Source organism: Acanthamoeba castellanii (assembly GCF_000313135.1).
Source record: "Acanthamoeba castellanii str. Neff unplaced genomic scaffold scf7180000084753, whole genome shotgun sequence".
NCBI lineage: Eukaryota > Discosea > Longamoebia > Acanthamoebidae > Acanthamoeba > Acanthamoeba castellanii.
In genome coordinates, this window is record NW_004457538.1 from 274,211 (window position 1) to 291,738 (window position 17,528).

A 17,528-nucleotide genomic window follows, 5' to 3' on the forward strand; every position below is an offset into this window, starting at 1 on the left:
CCCTCACCCCTCAGGACTCGTGCCGCCCCCGGTGCCCCCGCGCCCCTCGGACCTCGTACGCCTCCTCCACTTCGATTTCGCCCAACCCTTGTGTGGATCCATCTTTCATTTTCTCTGATGCGAGAGGGGCAAGGCCAACCCTTTGTTAGGATTCATCTTTATCTATTTATTTATCCTTTATTTTTTTAATTTCACCTGTTGACCTCGCGGCTGCTCTGCTCACGACCGAGCCACGTGTCTTGTCACCGCACTCACGCATGCACATTCGTGTCGTGCAGTCGTTGGCGTCGTCGAGATCGGCGGAGGAAGTCACAGCCCTGTACCGCAGCAACTCCTCAGACAGCGCGCCGCGAAATGCGCAGCAGCTGCCCCTGTCCTACTCGTCCCCGTCGCTCTCCGTGTCGGCCTGCATCTCTCCTCGCGCCCGGCCGCCCCCGCCTGTGCCTCCGCGATCGGGCGCCACCGGTGCAGCTGCCCAGCCGCCTATGCCGGGCCGACTCGGTTGGAGCGGCGGTGGCGGTGGCGGCAGCACGTTGCACCACCTCTCACCACCACCTGACGCTGGGCAGCGGGTGCAGCAGCGGCAGCGCTCCCGCACGTTCAGTTCGGGGCTCGACGCGCCGACGGCCGATGATGCCCGAGGAGCGCCCGGCACACCACTACCCTCTCTATCTTTGTCGACGTCGACATCATCGGTATCTTCGACGTCGTCTACGCTCGCGCAGTCGTCGCCGACGTTGCGCGCGCCGGTGAAGATGGGCGGCTCGGGGCTCGTCGCCTCGTTCCGCTCACGCGCCAACACCGTGTCGCCGCCGCCGCCGCCGCCGCTCTCGCCCGAACCCAACAAGTTCCACTTCATGGGCCTGCTGCGACCCTCCCCGCCGGCTCCCGCAGCAGCAGCAGCAGCGACGATAACGACGACGACAACCTCGATAATTGCTCCGCCCGTCAGCCCCACAGCGGCTCCCACGAGCGCCCCTGCGGCGGTTGGTGGCCGCAGCGACGACGGCTACGACGTCGTAGATCCAACCGGGGAGGCGTCGGCGGGTCCACCGGTGCTCATCACGCACCTGGTGGGCGTGAACCAGCAGTCGAAGCCCACCCCCTACATCTGGGAGAAGCACAAGCCCGTGCGGAAGCGGCGCACCGTGGTCAACGCCCGCGCCACCCAGCGGATCACCACCCGAATGGCACGTGCCATCAGCCCTACCCCCTCCCCATCTTTGCACAGACCGAATTCACGTGTGCGACGTGTGCGTGGGCACCACCAGCTGACTTGGTAACACGACACACACGACACACACGCACGACACACTGCGCGCCTATAATAGACGCAGATGATGCTGGAGTCGCATTTGGGCGTTCCCGCAGCGAATGAGGAGGTAGAGCACTTCCGCGCCTGCATGGAACGGTATGCTGCTATGCTCAATCGCCCACAGCGCGTGTGGCAAGCTCGCGCCCACTACCTTGGCTTCGCCCTCCCCCTTTCATTCGCGCGCGGGTTGCCTTCGTGACTTGACTTTGGCTTGCCTGCGTGAATGCGCGCGTGTTTGTCGGCGCGCAGGCTGAGTCCGACGTACCAGCAGAACTGGCTGCCCTTCGGGCAGATCCTGGCCAGCACGACGGACGTGCCGTTCTACTTCAGCGGGGTCACCTTTGCCGTGTTCTTCCGCTTCCCCGACGCCACTGACGACCAGACCACCACCACCGCCACCACCACCACCACGAACCTGCCGTTCCTCTTCTGCAAGGGACGCGAGACGCTCGAGTGGGCCGTCCAGGAGATCCTGCGCAAGACCGGCCGCGAGAGCGAAAGGGCTGATGACAAGATCATACAATTCAGCGGCCTGGCGGCGGTCTACGCGTTCGACCTCTCGGTGCGGCTCAAGGACTTCGCCCACGTGCGGAACGCGCTCAAGCGACGCGACAAGATCGTGCTGCTCGTGTGGGACCGTCGCCGCGACAAGCCCCAGCTGTGCGCCTCCGAGGTAATAATCTATCTTAAATCTATCTTATATCTAAACAACCTACCCTACCTTATCTACCCGATCTAATCTATCGTTTACGCCTCCGTGGTGGTGTGGCCACTCCTGTTTTTCCGCTCACTCTTTTGCCGCCGCAGTTCCTGGCCCGGCACAAGCCGGAGAGCAGCCTCGGGTGGGAAGACGACGCGAGCCTCGGCCTGCGGTACCAGGACAAGGAGGTGTATCCACTGGAGAAGCTGGACGACCACTGCGTCGAGGTCAAGCTGCTGTGCGTGGAAAACTTCCGGCCGGAGACGGTGGCCGAGCTCGCGGGTGGCGGATACGCCGCCAAGTGCGAGAGCTTCGCCTTCTACGTGCGCCTGGAGCTGCGCCACGGCGAGCGGACCATCTGCCCGCCCGTCATCAGCAAGCGCACGGCCGCCCCGCCCGTCTGGTGCGAGTGGCTCCGCCTGAGCCTGCCCCTCAGCGACCTGCCCCTCGTACGATACTCTCCCCCCCCCCCAAATCTCTCTCCCTGGCCTCACCCATCGCATCGTGGCGTGACGTGGCGCGGGTCTGTCTGGCAGGAGTCCCGGTGTGTGCTCACCCTCTTTGCCGTCAACCTGCTGCGCGACGAGCAGCTCGTCTACGGTACGTGGCCACGCGCCCACGCCCCTTCTCTTAAGAGCACGTGCCCTCCTCTCTGCCGACTTGGCCTACGAGCGAGCTCGTGTTCCGTTACGCGTGTGTGTTTCTGCTGTCGCAGGCACGGCCTCGTGCAACCTGTTCGATCGCGACGGGTGGTTTATGAGCGGCGTGTGCAAGCTGCCACTCAATGCGTCCGCCGACGCGCCTGGTACGCACCCGCCACGCTGCCCTCCCCTTGCTCCTCCCACCACCAGCCAGTCAGCTCAATGAGCGAGTCGCTGGGCTGCCCACCTCTGACCGATCTCCGCGGATCACCCGCCTCGTTCGTGCAGCGCTGGTGATGGAGATGGAGAGAGCTCCATACCCCATCGCCTTCCCGCAAGTGCCGCACTTCACGCCTCGTACCCACCACACACGACACAGCACACACACACACGCGCGCGCACACACACGCACACACGATACAACACACACGCACACACACACACACACGTCACAACACACACACACACACACACACACACACACACACACACACACACAACACCATGTGCCGTGTGTCGCGGGGGTGCCCTCATCTCATGTGCTCCCCCGTCGCCGCCTCCCCGCCTTCCAGTGATAGGGCGGGAGCGGGCCAACTTTAAGGTTGCGAGCTCAGTGAGCCCCGACCCCGGTGAACTCGCCGCCCTCCACGCCATTCTGAAGAAGAGTACGCCCCGCCCCGCTCCCGGCCGCGCGCGAACAAGAAAGAACGCACACGTGACTCACAACGACGCTGGTGCGTTGTCTACCCCCCCCCCACCCCACAATTTCCCATCAAAGACACGCTGGACGAGCTGTCGGAGGAGGAGCGCACGCTGGTGTGGAAGTACCACTCGCACTGCTTCGCCTTCCCGCAGGCCCTCCCCAAGCTCCTCCTGTCGGTGCCCTGGGAGGACCCCTCCGCCGTCAAACAGGCACACCGCATCTTGGAGACCTGGGACCGCTTGAGCCCCTTCACCGCGTTGCAGGTGCGACGACACCCCCCACCCTTCCTCCCCTTCTCCCCATGTTCGGCGGTTTGCTCTCTCCCCCTACGCACCGCACAGCGGAAGGCGGGCGTCACACCACACACACACACACACACACACACACACAGACACACACACACACACAACCGTTAACGGCAACTAACTCGTCGGTGGTGGCGACGGCGAGCAGCTGTTGGACCAGTACTACCCGGACACGGTGGTGCGCGAGTACGCCGTGCAGTGCCTGTGCGATATGACCGATCCGGACCTGGTCAACCACCTGCTCCAGCTCATCCAGGCCCTCAAATGTACGCACACGCACCACCGCGCACCACGACGCGACCTAGACACGACACGACACGACACGACACGACACGACACGACACGACACGACACGACACGACACGACACACCTCCTCTTCCTCCTCCCTGCGTGACCTCCCTTCCCTCCCAACAATGCGTTGGCTCATACGACCCCCCTTACCATGCATGCGTGATGGTGCCGCCCGCAGTCGAGCGCAACCACGATTCGGCGTTGGCCCGGTTTCTGCTGTACCGGGCGCTGCACAACCGGACCTTGGTGGGCCACTACCTCTTCTGGTACCTCAAGGCCGCCCTCAACGGCTCCCCGACCGATCAGCGCTACCTCGCCCTCATCCAGGCACGCAACCGCCGCCACCTCCTCCACCTCCTCCTCGCACCACCCTGACGTGCCCCCCCCCTCCCTCGCGTGCTGTTATTTTATTAAAGCTTGCTGACCGGTGCATCCACGGTTTGCTGTGTGCGTGCGCGCGTCGTGTCGTTGGTGGTGCAGGTGTACATGGAGTCGTGTGGGGAGCACGCCGACGAGCTCTTCGCGCAGCTCGAGATCGTGGCCAAGCTGCGGCAGCTCAACGAGGCTGCTCGCACCTACAAGAAGGCCGAACGGTACCCCACTTTATTCATTCATTTAGGTTGGTGGTTGGTGGTTGGTGGTTGCTAACACGCCCCTCCCCAAATTTCCGCGCGTGCACCGCAGGACCAAGGTGCTGCAGGATGGGCTGACGGCGTACACGCAGTTTGCGTCCTTCCCGGCGCAGTTCCACCTGCCCATCAACCCGCAGATCGTGGCCACGGGCTTCGTCGTCGACAAGTGCCGCGTCATGGACAGCAGCACCGTACGCCGAGATAGAGAGAGCCCCCACCACCCCACCACCACAATCCAGACCATCTTTGTGTTGCGTGCGTGCGTGCGTGCGAGGAGGCCAATGTGGGTAAGCCTGACCCGTGTGTTGCGTTGTGTGTGTGTGTGTGTGTGTGTGTGTGTGTGTGTGTGTGTGTGTGTGTGTGTGTGTGTGTGCAGGCACCGCTGTGGCTGTGCTTCGAGAACCAGGACAGGAACGGGAGCCCCGTGCTGGTCATGTTCAAGGAGGGGGACGACCTGCGCCAGGACCTCCTCATCCTCCAGGTCTTCACCGAGATGGACCGGGTACCGCACCGGCCCCCGCTAGCGCCTCTCCTCTCCTATCTCCTATCTCGAGATTCGATAGGCCGTGGAGTGAGGAGGAGGAGGAGCGCTTCTCATTAATTCGCCTTTGGCGGGGGCGGGGGCGGGGGCGGGGGTACAGTTGTGGAAGCGGGAGGGGTACGACCTGCACATGTCCATCTACGGCGTCGTGTCCACCGCTTTCAACGAGGGCTTCATCGAGGTGGTCTCCAACGCCTCCACCTGCTCCAAGATACAGAAGGTGCTCCTACCTACTACTGCTGCTACGTGGTGGTGGTGGTGGTGGTCTGGTTTGCGATTGGCACTAACCGTGCGGTGGTGGCTGGTGGTGTAGGACGCGGCAGGCCTGGCCGGAGCGTTGCAGCGGACCCCGCTCTTCAATTGGCTCCAGAAGCACAACACCACGGGTACATGCCGCCGCCGGCAGCAGCAGCAGCAGCAGCGGTCGTCTGATGACCTCCTCCTCTTCATTCCACCTCCTCACTCCACGGCCACCGTTCGATGATCGCGCAGAGCAAGACATCAGTTCGGCGGTGCAGAACTTTGTGCACAGCTGCGCGGCCTACTCAGTGGCGTCGTACGTGCTGGGCATCGGGGACCGACACAACGACAACGTCATGATCACCCGCGAAGGACACCTCTTCCGTACGTAATCAATAGCCCTGCCGCCACCGCCAGCACGTAGCATTTTTGACACACTTACACACACAACACACACACACAACACCAATGTCCACCGCTATTTTTACCTGACCGGTGGGCACCGCACCAGACATCGACTTTGCGCACATATTGGGTGATTTCATGAAGTTCGGAGCCTACAAGCGGGAGAAGGCGCCCTTTGTCTTCACGGAGTACACTCTTCTTCTTCGTTCTTCTGTTCTTCTTCTTCTTCTTCTTTGTTCTTCTTCTTCGCTGCTGACGCTGAATCGGTCCTGCGTCCGCAGCGAGTTCGTCCACGTGATGGGCGGAGCGGTCTCCGACAACTACCAGCTCTTCGTGGACCTGGGCGCCATCGCGTTCAACATACTCCGCAACAACGCCGACATACTCATCTCGCTGTTCGTCATGGTGCGGCTGACACGGAAGCCCCCAATCATGATGGCCTGGCTGCCCTCTCTCTTCTCACCTCCTCTCCAAACCGAATGGCTGCAGATGCTCTCGGCCGGCATTCCCTTGTTGCGGACACGGAAGGACATCAAGTTTTTGGAGAGCGCGCTCGCCCTCCACCTCACCGAGGAGGAAGCCGCCGCCACGTTCAAGGTACACCCTTTCCCGCTTCTCGTAAAAACCCATCCAGCCACTTTCCTCCGCTCACGCTCGATGTCGGGCCTCTCGCTGGCGCAGGGTCTCGCTGCTGAAGCGCTCGCCTGCAAAACCACGCGCGTGCTGTTCTTCATGCACAACCTCGCCCACCCCGATTGAAGACCTCCTGCAAGCACTGTGCGATGCGTATGTGCAGTTCTTCCCCCCCCCAAGCACGGCTAGTGGTGGTTGTTGCCAACTTGGCGGTTGTCGGTGGCGCCCCCGTTGGGAGCGGCGGTCAAGGCGACTGCACGCACGAACGCGGCGAGCTTCTCTTCGTCGAGATCGAAGTCTGGCCCGCTTCGAAGGCCACTGCACAGGTCCAACCCGTGGGGCTTGACCTGGTGGTGGTAGTGGTGGGTGTGTTGCAACGCCACGCAAGGTCGTGGTCAGCGCGCGGCATGCCAGGGGGCAGCGGCGGCGGCGGGCAGGTTCAGGGCCGGTGTACCTGGCGGATGGCATCGGCCACGTTGACGTCCTTGAGTCCGCCTGCGAGGAAGACCGGCACACGAGCAGCTTCGACTACCAGCTTTGAAATCGCCCAGTCGTGGACCCGACCTTGATGATGATCATCCCAACCACCCACGAGGGTGGGGTTGTGAGTGAAGGCCGGGCATTACAAACGAGAGAGAGCGTTGGCCCAGAACAGAAATAGGGTAGCGCGCAGTGCCCAAAGCGGGCGTGAGATCATCTGAGCTGGGAGAGGAGGGGTCATGTCATCGTCGTACCGGTGCCGCCGAGCTCCTTGATGGCCAGCGAGGGCCTCCCCGAGTCAAGGAGGATGGCGTCCACCTCTTCCGGGCCGAAGCGTCGTGCCTGGGCCACCACCGTGTCGTCCTCCACGTGCAGCACCTGCACCGCACGTGCACGCACATTCGCTGCTGCTGAGAGCGGTACCAGGCGGGGCTGGCATGGGGAGAGGAGGGCACCTGGACGATTCTGACCGAGGGCAGAGCCTGGCGGAGATCGGCGTAGGAGCCGGTGGTGAGAGCGTCCACGAGTTGGAGGGTGTTGGCCTTCAGCCGCTTCTGCTGCTCCACGATGGCCGCCACGTCCTGCTCGGGGGTGAGCAGGAAGGACCACACGTCGGGCGCCTCGGCGTTGAGCCACGCACAGATTTCCGCGATGGTCCCCTCTTCGATGCACCCCGGCCCTGTACGTTACCACAGCAAGAATAAGAGAAAGAATTGCGGGGGGGTGAGGTGGACAGTGGGTGGGGCATGCAGCGCGAACCTGAAGGCATCTTGGCCACCAACCCGAGAGCCGATGCCCCATACCTGCCCCCCCCTCCAAGAATGAGTACAGGCAAACGAGGTATAAACGGGGAGAGAGAGAGATGCATGCCTGATTGCGAGTGCTGCCTCCTCCACTGATTTGATGCAGCACACTTTGAGGATTACGGGCAGTGCACTGTGCGTTGGCGTCCAACTGCGGCTCGTCCTGGCTTCGTTAGCACATCAACGCTCAACCCCCCTGCTGAGCGATTTAATGCGAATAGAAAAGGGAGGCAGGCACCAAGGTGCAGGGGACAGTTGCATGGCGGGGAAGGATGGGCAAGCTGTAGAGGAGAAGATTTGAGTTTGTAGTGGCCAAAACACTACAACCGTAACACTACTGCCAGTGCTACAACTACGCTACGTTTGGGGGGGGGCCTTGTGGCGAGTTCGAAACCGCGCTTGGCGACGCCGCCCGAGGACGAGGGCAGGTACTTCTTCTGCTCCTCGAGCTCCTTCTCCACACCAGATGCCCCCGTGGCACTTGCCCTTGGCCTTTTACCTCGGCCAGGTAGGCCTCGGCCTCCTTCACCTTGCGGCTGGCATCCAGGGCGAAGAGACACGACACGTTCTCAAAGTCGAGCGATTGCATGCTCGGCCGCCTGGCGCTAGGCTACCTCCGCAGCTCTGCACGACTCGAAGGCGGCCTGGCGCTCGGCCTCGGCTCGCGGCCTTCATCACCTGGGGAGGATTCTACCATCCAACAGTCCTGTGGAGGCTGTGACGCGTCACGAAGGTCCAGGTTCCAACAACGTCTCGCCAGTGCACCTTTTTTTCCCTTGGTCGCGCCAGAAGTGTGGTCCAGCAGGGGTGTTTGTTGTGGCGGCAAAACAAACATGGCACACGCGGCCGGGGGTGTGGGAGGGTTCGCAGCCTCCCCTCACAACATGGGCTCAGGACAGGACAACGAGCGGCAAAGGCACACGCCTGCCACTCTCGCCCTTGCCCTGGCCGGCAGGTTCCTGTTCCCCCCCCTGCTGATTGACTGTAATGCCAAGGCCACTCATGCGCTCATCACTCGAACAGTGTCTTCTGCTGGCGGGCCGATCGCGATGTCTGCGTGGCTTAGAGAAACTGAACGACCAGCTCCACCAGGTGTGCCCGCATGGCGCCTGGTGTACGGATCGCCGGGTCGGCTCTTCAAGGTTCAACCCTGCTTCATGTGAGCTAACCGGTTCTTCCCGGTTCTCCATACCGCTGAGCCATAACTCCGTATTCCTGTGCGCACCCCTAGGAAGAGGCTCGTCTAACAGTGGAGCGTGGGCTTGGCCACTTTCTCCTGACCTCGTGCGCCGCCCTCTATCTCCATCTTGTGTGTCTGAACATTAGTGTAGACTGGTGTGGTGTGCAGAGTGGTCGACTTGCTGGAGGCATGCACCTTCGGGCCTGCTTTTGCAGCCAGCATGGTTGCCCACGGTTAGTGTGCCCCCCCCCCCCCTCCTCCCCCTCTTCCTCCTAAATCCTGCACCGGTGAATCACAGTCGGCTCATTCGGGGGGGGGGCAAATGAATGTGGCCTGTGCGTGCAGTCCTCATGACGGCGGCATCAGGCCGACCAATTGAAGATGCACACAAACAGCCCCTCAGCACCTTGAACGCCTTTGCGGGCTACATTGTTGGCTGCGCGGCTGTGTTCCCATTGTCTGTGCTCTCCTTTCAGCTGCACGGTGGTTGCTGGTACGCCCTTCGCTGTTCCTGTATTCCGTGCCAGCCTTGACATGTGTCCACTCCATCTGCAACAGGCGTGGGTGGGCCAGCCTCTGCCCATTCACGGAACTGGGCTATCACCATTGGCAAGCTCTTCCGGCCAAGGTCGTTCAGACCTGGGGGCTGGTCAGCGTTATGTACGTCCTCTTCATTTCATCTCAGCCCCACACCATGCACCTCCTGATCATCCATCCACTCCACCCATAGGCCCCTGATGGAGGCGATTGATGCCTGGCTAGGTTTCAATCAGAAGGATGAAGGCGAGCAAAGCCAGGGGGAAGAGGGGGAGCCGCGACCGAGCATAACTACCTGCGTGACTTGGCACAGGGCGAGTTCAGTGCTTATCAGTGGGCACTGTCCCACACAGGCCAGTTTTTAGCGATTGCTCTGAGCGGTAGGCCTAGCTCCTGTCTGTTGTCTCTGAGATGAGAGGGTCCAGCCTGCATTGACTCGCGTGGTGGTGGTAACAGATTTGATTTAGGTGCCTGCGGCCACTGTCCGAGAATTCCCGCTCTTCCTCTTCCCCACCATCGTCATGTCCTCCTGGTTCTAGCGTTTATAAACCCAAATTGCAGTTGGTTTGTCTCGTTTGACGAGGACTCAAGAGTCAAACTCAACTTCCACATCCCCGGCTTTCACCTCCCACACGCCCATCTTTCTACACAGGTCACACCATCTTCTGCACCTGCGGTGTTGTACCTGGTTGCCTCCAAGCAGAAGGAGAACATCGACATTCAACATCGTCACGGGTGCGCAATCTCAGCAGCCGTGCCATCACTGAGCCTCTCCCTCCGCGTGGACAGGGACGCCTTCCAGTCGGTCGCCGTCGGTACCGGCCAACGGCGAGGTCAAGGCCACACTAGGGGGTGCAGGGCGGCATCACCTGCCTCAACAAGGAAGATCAAATCATTAATTAATTTATCTATAAATAAATGGCACAGGTGCTTGTGGCTCCGGCTCCATCACGCGGCAGCTCAGGCCTTGAGGTAGTGGTCATAGAAGGAGACCAGCTCTTCGTCCTCCACGTCGCGTGAGGCAATGCCACGAAGCAGGTGCTCCAGTGCCGGGGAAGAGGAGCGGCCCAGCTGTGGTCGCAGGGCCTGGTGCTGCTGGTGCTGCGAGTGCTGTTGGGGTTGGGGTTGGTGCCGCTCGAGGTCCTCGCTGGTGAAGGTCGGCAACGGGTACATGTCCTCCATCGACGGCTCGAATGCGTGGGGCACCGACGACGCCGACGACGCCGACGTTGATGCTGGACCGGCACCAGCCGCCAGCTCCGGCGACGACGACGCGGCCGCTGGCGCTTGGTGTCTCTGTCGCTGCTGGTCGTGGCGGGTCTCGTCGGCGCTGGATGTGATGCTCGCGCCGGCGGCTTCGTTGTGGCGGTTGTTGTTGTGTTGCTGGTGGTGCGAGTCCGTGGCAGTGGGCGAGTTGCGGAGGCCTCCGATGGATGCGCCGCCGCTGCTGCCGCTGCTGGTGGCGGTGGAAGGAAGGAGCGGAGTGGCGAAGGCGGCAGAGTCGAGGGAGGGGAGGAGGAGGTGCGGCGGAGGCGACGGTGGCGAGGGGGGATTGGAGGAGCCAATATGGCTGCTCCCCGACGGCGACGTGGGGCTCGAGTTGGCGCTGGCGTGGGACGCGTGGCCGCGCAGCATCGCCTGGAATCGGTGGCCGGCGTGCGGGTGCGGGTTGGCGCCCGACGACGAGGCGTGCCCGCGAGGCGACGGAAGGAGAGGGGCCGAGCTCCGCTGCTGCAGGTGCTGGTGGTAGTAGTACGGGTGCGGCTGCTGCTGGTGGTGGTGCTGGTAGTGATGATGATCGCGGTCGTGCTCGTGGTCGTGCTCGTGGGCAGGGTGGCCAAGCGGGAGGGATGGAGAGCGGAGGTGCGCGGCAGGGTGGCCGTAGTGGGAGGAGTGGTGCGCCGGATATTCGTGGCGATACGGGTGTGGGTGGTCACCCACGTCTGGAGAGAGATGCGGCTGGTGCTGGTGCTGCTGCCGCTGCTGATGGTGGTGGCGCTCTTCCAAATCGTAGGGATGGGGGCTCGCACGAGAGCGGGCGTGGGCGACGGCGACGTGCTGGTGGCGGTGCTGGGCCTGACACGCGGGAGCAGTGGGTGGCGCGTGGGAGCCCCGCATCATCGAAATCGACATGGGCGGCGGCGGCGACGGCGCGGAGTGGTCGAGGGTCCACGGAGCGGAGAGCTCGTCTCCAGTGGGGCTGCGCACATCGCGCGCGTGGGAAGAAGGCGGCGCGCGGTGGTGGTACGCGTGCGTAGGTGCCTCCGCCGCAAAGTGTTGTGGGGGTTGGTGGTGGGAGTAGTGCTGGACGTGAGGGTGCGGGGGCGGCGGATGATGGTGGTGGTGATGGTGCGACAGCGAGGAGGGAGGAGGGGGATAGCCGTGTGCGCTCTGGGCGAACGGGTGAGGGAACATGGCCTGTCGACGGCGCGGCGAGAACGTTCCGGGCGGGTGGTCGAGAGAAGGCGAGTCGGGGTCGGCGTGTTCGAGCCTCTCCCGCTTGAGCGAGTACTGACACAGGGCCAGCTCCTCCGCAGTGAACGCGCCTCCCGCAATGACGGCCCCTCCACCCGGTGTGCCATACTCGGGATAGGGTGAGGCGCCTGGTGGTGGTGGTGGTGGTGGTGGTGGTGGTGGTGGTGGTGGTGGTGGTGGTGGTGGTGGTGGTGGTGGTGGTGGTGGTGGTGGTGGTGGTGGTGGTGGTGGTGGTGGTGTGGTGGTGGTGGTGGTGGTGGTGGTGGTGGTGGTGGTGGTGGTGGTGGTGGTGGTGGTGGTGGTGGTGGTGGTGGTGGTGGTGGTGGTGGTGGTGGTGGTGGTGGTGGTGGTGGTGGTGGTGGTGGTGGTGGTGGGGTGGTGAGCAAGTGCTAAGAGTGTGATCGTTTCTTTCTGGCGTTAGGAACCTAAAAATAAAAATAGAAAAAGAATATAGGTACCGGCCAAGCCATCAACGCCGATTTTGGCTCGCTTCAGGCAGGTGTAATGCTGTACTGCACTTCCTCGCGGACCCTTCCTGTGAGTGGTTGGGCGAGGTGAGCGTCACCAATCAAATTGGTCGTGTCTACGGTAACTGGGCATCATTCTCTGATGGTCGTGCCAAAAAAGGCGTTACGCGGCACTGGCCAATCAAATAAATGGACCCGCGGGTGCGCACCGGTTGTACTTGATGCCAGGAAAAGCACGCTTCACCAGCTTCCTGTGAGACGCACACCGACGACAATGCACGCGTGAGCTCTGGGTGGCCTCGAAATCGGAGGCGATGGTCCTCCCGAGCAAGCCGTACCCGAAGTAAGTCGCTGAAATGACGGGCTCGATGCCCTTTTCCTGGCACGAGTCGAAGTAGTGTTGGTAGACGCTGTTCTTGCTTACCGACCCGTTCTTGCCCACCTTGTAGTTCTCGCGCAGCCTGCGGGTGCAACGTGGCGGTGAGAGCGGCACACCAGGGGCAACCGAACAGTACACCAAGTCGGGGTTAGGTGAAGAGGAAGGCAACCGCGGTTCGCTATTCTAGGTGGCATTTTTTGTGGCGTGGTTATTTTTGGCGCACAGAATTTCGGGTGTGGTGCCAACAGAGCGCCGAAGAAGGCGGAGGTTGATGGCATCGATGCCGGGCAAGGGTCCCAAGAGCATCTAGATTGTGTGGCGGACCGACAGTCACGAGGCGGGGGGGGGCAAAAGATATAGTCGTACCACAAGATGACGTCGAGTGAAGCAAGCTTTCGCTGTACCTCCATAGGAACGAACAGTGTCGGAGTGAAGGTCGGAAGGTGTCGAACGGGGGGGGGGCTGTGCGCTAGTGCGCAGAGGCGTGACTTCCGTGCAGGGGGCGTTGGATGAACTGCTGAGCACCGCGCGAATGTGTGCGGGGTCTTGCGAGACGCCGCGGTATTTTAAAGATCGGGTGATTATCTAGACCGCTTCAAGGTCCGTTCCGTACGGACATACCGCTCGACCAACCGCAGCGATTGGGAGTTGGCCACGTGCGCAGAAACAGCACCCGAAGAGGTCGGTGCGGCCCCTCCTTGAAACTCCAGAGAACGCTACCGCGTTGTTCGGGATAGGGCCGCTACCTAAAGTGAGGTTGTTGCTTTCCAACTAGCTCCACCAGTCGGGTAGGTGGCAATACACTCGGGATCCAACCCTATATTACCCTGCGATAAAACTCCTGTCGGTTGCCGAGTAGCGCTCAGGTATGCGAGAAATGTTAATTGTGTAGGAATGTGGAGCATCGCCATCGCTCACAGCGCAGCATTCGTGCAGCTAGATAGGGGCACACGTAACGCTGACCACAGAATGAGCCAAAGGCGGCCGCCAAGTGGCGGGCGACCAGCTCGATCTTAGCCCAAGAGTTTGCTGGTGCTTTCTGCTCAAAAGTCGCCACGTGGCTCAGGACTGAACCAATGGTTGCGTGCTAGAGCTCTGCCCAATCGCCGAGAAAGAAGCCACGAGGGAGATAAAATCTCAATTAGCCATAACGGCTAATCTCATCCTTTTTATGGGTTTTGTTTTGTGGAAGCACGGGTGGGTGGCCAGACGTCGCGTGTGGGTGCTTCTCGGGGGAGTTAATTCAAGTTTTCCAGCCCACCCACCGCCCCCCACCCCTGCCGCTGCGTACACCCAGCGGACTGTGCTGCCCCCGTTACCTTACGCCTAAAGCCTCTCACCCTCCCCAGCACGCCAGCAGTACAACCACCCCAACCACCTCAGCTCAGTCCGCTCCGCTCAAAGTCCTCCCCCTCACACTGCGGTTGCTCCTCTGCCCGACCAGACAGCTTCAGCTCCGCGTATTAGACGATACACGTTGTTTGTGTGCCGGGGCGCACACTGCCGGCCATGGACGTCATACAAAAAAAGCTGACGGCCCTCGATATCATCTTTTGGTACCCTCTATACCTTCGGGCGCCTCCTCCTTGCAACCGCACTTCTGCCGAGGGGGCGTGGGCACCTCGGGGGGAGTTGCGGAGGAGCTCCCTGCACTAACGCACTCTCGCCTCTCTCTCTCTCTCTCACCTCTTCTTCTTGCTTGCTCTCCTTTCACTCTCGCGCTCTCTGCTTGTCCTGTCGTCCCGTGCGCTCCTCCGGTCTCGCTGCCTTCTCTCTTTTTGCTCTCTGGGTCAACCAAGGTTGCGAGAAAACTACAAGATGGGCAAGAGCGGCTCAACGTCCAAGAACGCCGTCTACCAGCACTACCTGGACATGTGCCAGGAGAAGGGCATCGAGCCCTCCATATCGGCGACCTACTTCGGGTATGGCAAGCTCGAGCCCGAGCTGTGATCATTTCGCTCCCTCACCCAACCTCATTCAAGAAGGGGGCACCCCCTCCTTAGTGTGTCGTTGCGTGCTTGCCCTTGGGTCTGTTGCCAATATTCGTATCTGTACTACATCCCAATAGGAAGCTCGTCAAGCGTGCCTTCCCCGACGTCAAGTACAACAGGTGCGCACCTCTTCCCTTTTTGCACCTTGACATTCTCCACTCTCCGCCATTGGCCGCCAAACCACGCCAAGTGGCATTGTTCGTCGCACACCACCACCACGTCTAAAGGGCGGAAGGAGAAAAATCAAAAAAAAAAAGACCAAAAAACAAAACAAAGGTCAAAAAGAAAGAAAAGAAGGCTGGAAGAGGAATGTGGTGTCTTACAAGGGGGGTTGGACCAACGGGGGCGTGGCTATTAGGAAGGGTCCACGCGGAGGCACCAAGCAGCACTACACCCACCTGAAGCGGATCGATCCGAGCAAGAAGAGCGTCGATCGGCAGCTGCAGCAGGTGCCCACCGAGCTGCAGCAGGAGTACAACTACTACCACTCGATCAACCTGGAGAAGGAGAAGGAGGAGATGGGTCCGCGCATGTTCGGCATGTTCAAGATGAACCGCGAGGGCGCCTACGTGCCCTCCCTCTCGGCCATGTACGCCTCGGCCCTCGAGGTCGAGCGCGAGGAGGAGCTCAATCAGCGCGGCCGCCCATCCGGCGCCGATCTTCCACCTCCACCAGGAGCCCGCGCTGCTGCCTACGGCGGCCACGACGACCCGGACGTCAACTTCCTGGCCTGCCTCAAGCCGCTGGCCCACCCCTCCTCCTCCTCGTCGCCGTTGCCCTCTTCGCGCGCCTCGCCACCACTCCCGTCCTCGTCATCGTCGGCCACGATCGCACCCTCCTTCTTCCCACGCCTCCTGGGCGGCCCGCCGCAGCCCACGTCGCCCTCGTCGTCGTCGGCCTACGCCGCCCAGGCCGGCGGCTATCCGCCGCCCTACTATTCGGGCATGGCCCCGCCCCTGCCCCCCAACCTGAGCTCAGCCGGCGGCCTCCCCTTCGACCGCGACCCATCGGCGCCGTGGGACGCGGGACCCGCCCACCACCACCACCACCGGGGCCTCCCCTCGCCCTACGCGCACCACCCCCACCAGCCGCCGCCGCCGCCACAGCAGCAGCATCCTCTCTACTACCTCGCAGCCGGCGCCACAGCTGGCGGCTCGGGCCACCTTCCCACCTCCTCTTCTCCGACATCCTCTCCCCGCGGCAGCTACCACCAGCAGCACCCGCAATCCCACCACCACCACCTTCACCACCACCACCCGCATCAGCATCAGCATCAGCAGCAGTCGCCGCTGCTGCACGGTTCGGTGGACATTCCCTACACATCGCTTCCTCCTCTGCTGGCGCCGCCGCCGCCACCCCACGCCTTCGCCAACAACGCAGGCAGCACGCACCTGTACAGATCGTCTGCCGGCGGGCATCCCGGCGGCCTCCCCTCCGATGCCGACGAGCGGCGGGAACAGACGGCGCAGCAGCGCGAGGACAGCAACTACTCCCCGCCCGCCCTCCGGCACGCCCCCTGACGAGACCCACGAGACCCTTCGGCCCCATTCACCACCACCTCCTCCTCCACCTCGTGTCCCCTCCGACAGTGTTCCCCCCTGCCAGCCCACCTCCCCCAATTTTGTCGCCCCCCCCCCCGCTGGTGGGAGAACACGCGGTCAACCGAACCACCCACTTCTCTCCTCGTCTTCTTCTTCGTTTCCCTCTCTACACAATGAATAAAGAAAAGGAAGAGTTTCTTTCTCTGCCCCCCCAGCGTACCAAGGCTTTTTCGGATTCATTTAATTAAATATCGCAATTTATTGGGGCACAGAAAAAAGAAACCTTGCTCTTGGCCGCATCTCGCCCTTGGACAACTTCGCGACAAGCATAGAATGGAGGTGCGTGCAGCCAGACCTCCCCCCCCCCCTACCCCATCGCCTGGCATTGCCGGGTTTCATTTTTTTTTAAATATATTTTTCTATATTTTCCTGACAATGCGTGGGGGCGGGGAGCCGCAGGCTGGTCCTTGTGTTGTGTGCGAGTGCCGGGAGTTCCTCAAGAACCCGTTCAAGCCCCGCTACTGCCGCAACTGCCAGCACGACCACGCCCCGCCTGCACCTGCTGGCGGCGGCGGGAACTCGTCGCCTCGGGTGCCTTCCACCGCGAGCGGGGGCTCGCCCGTGCCGACCCACTCCCACGGGACCCATCCGCCCCTCCCCCGCCCCCCTGGCCAGCCTCCGACCCCCTCCGTACACACACCGCACCCCTCTTCCGATGCTGCTGCTGCTGCTGCTAACCGCGGCCTACCCGCCTGTTTCTCTCCTCTCTCTCTCTCTCTCTCTCTTCTCCCATCCGCATGGCAATGGACTGTCACGCGTTTAGCGCTCCCCGCGCATGGCCCCTGGTGGTGGTGGTGGTGCGTGCCTGCGTGCCTGCGTGCCTGCCTGCGTGCCTGCCTGCCTGCCTGCCGCAGACTCCTCCTCATCTCCACTTGCCGCGGAGGACCACACTCGGGCGCGCACGCACGCATGCACGCGGGCAATGTACTCACCTCGTGGTGTTCCCTCCTCCTCCTCCTCCTCCTCCTTCCCTTTTCCGCCCGCGCTCGTCGTGCTCGTCGTGTAGCAGATCGCAGCAATAATGCCGGCATCAGCCCCCACAACGTCGTCGTTGGAAACGGACCCGGCGGCAGCGGCGGGCTGACCGGGTCGGGCATCCTTTCCGCCCACAGCCGGCCCGTGCCTCCCGGCCCCAAGGTGCTGCCCCGCCTCGTTTCGCCTTGGCACCACCGCGTTGTGGGCGCACACTAAACAACCCGGGCCTTTGG

The 17,528-nt window shown here is 62.2% G+C and overlaps 6 protein-coding genes across 6 annotated transcripts; 4 read left to right on the top strand and 2 right to left on the bottom strand.

Annotated features, from left to right (window-relative positions):
• Positions 1–257: 257 nt before the first annotated feature.
• On the top strand, positions 258–6,533 carry ACA1_199620 (phosphoinositide 3-kinase family, accessory domain (pik domain) domain containing protein; the record flags this gene model as incomplete). The annotated part of the gene is made up of 22 exons (XM_004341723.1): positions 258–1,194; positions 1,372–1,411; positions 1,565–1,988; positions 2,123–2,464; positions 2,552–2,615; positions 2,731–2,820; positions 2,867–3,013; positions 3,229–3,321; positions 3,435–3,622; positions 3,813–3,930; positions 4,135–4,202; positions 4,437–4,549; positions 4,641–4,779; positions 4,965–5,012; positions 5,052–5,090; positions 5,230–5,349; positions 5,443–5,515; positions 5,622–5,753; positions 5,881–5,962; positions 6,056–6,179; positions 6,264–6,371; positions 6,456–6,533. The coding sequence occupies 22 exons, from the start codon at positions 258–260 to the stop codon at positions 6,531–6,533; spliced, it is 3,567 nt and encodes a 1,188-aa protein (XP_004341771.1).
• Positions 6,534–6,592: 59 nt separating this feature from the next.
• ACA1_199630 (N(5'phosphoribosyl)anthranilate isomerase) lies at positions 6,593–7,951 on the bottom strand (the record flags this gene model as incomplete). The annotated part of the gene is made up of 7 exons (XM_004341724.1): positions 6,593–6,754; positions 6,862–6,971; positions 7,142–7,265; positions 7,343–7,566; positions 7,647–7,690; positions 7,758–7,841; positions 7,929–7,951. The coding sequence occupies 7 exons, from the start codon at positions 7,949–7,951 to the stop codon at positions 6,593–6,595; spliced, it is 771 nt and encodes a 256-aa protein (XP_004341772.1).
• Positions 7,952–10,367: 2,416 nt separating this feature from the next.
• On the bottom strand, positions 10,368–13,138 carry ACA1_199640 (RFX DNAbinding domain containing protein; the record flags this gene model as incomplete). The annotated part of the gene is made up of 5 exons (XM_004341725.1): positions 10,368–12,010; positions 12,341–12,417; positions 12,559–12,600; positions 12,688–12,810; positions 13,095–13,138. The coding sequence occupies 5 exons, from the start codon at positions 13,136–13,138 to the stop codon at positions 10,368–10,370; spliced, it is 1,929 nt and encodes a 642-aa protein (XP_004341773.1).
• A 1,099-nt stretch (positions 13,139–14,237) lies between these two features.
• Positions 14,238–14,678, top strand: ACA1_199650 (uncharacterized protein; the record flags this gene model as incomplete). Its single annotated transcript, XM_004341726.1, has 2 exons — positions 14,238–14,284; positions 14,528–14,678. 2 exons carry the CDS (start codon positions 14,238–14,240, stop codon positions 14,676–14,678), a joined length of 198 nt encoding a protein of 65 aa, XP_004341774.1.
• Positions 14,679–15,028: 350 nt separating this feature from the next.
• Positions 15,029–16,239, top strand: ACA1_199660 (uncharacterized protein; the record flags this gene model as incomplete). Its single annotated transcript, XM_004341727.1, has 3 exons — positions 15,029–15,033; positions 15,078–15,147; positions 15,169–16,239. The coding sequence occupies 3 exons, from the start codon at positions 15,029–15,031 to the stop codon at positions 16,237–16,239; spliced, it is 1,146 nt and encodes a 381-aa protein (XP_004341775.1).
• A 354-nt stretch (positions 16,240–16,593) lies between these two features.
• ACA1_199670 (uncharacterized protein) lies at positions 16,594–17,511 on the top strand (the record flags this gene model as incomplete). The annotated part of the gene is made up of 4 exons (XM_004341728.1): positions 16,594–16,599; positions 16,720–16,851; positions 17,084–17,117; positions 17,330–17,511. 4 exons carry the CDS (start codon positions 16,594–16,596, stop codon positions 17,509–17,511), a joined length of 354 nt encoding a protein of 117 aa, XP_004341776.1.
• Positions 17,512–17,528: the final 17 nt, after the last annotated feature.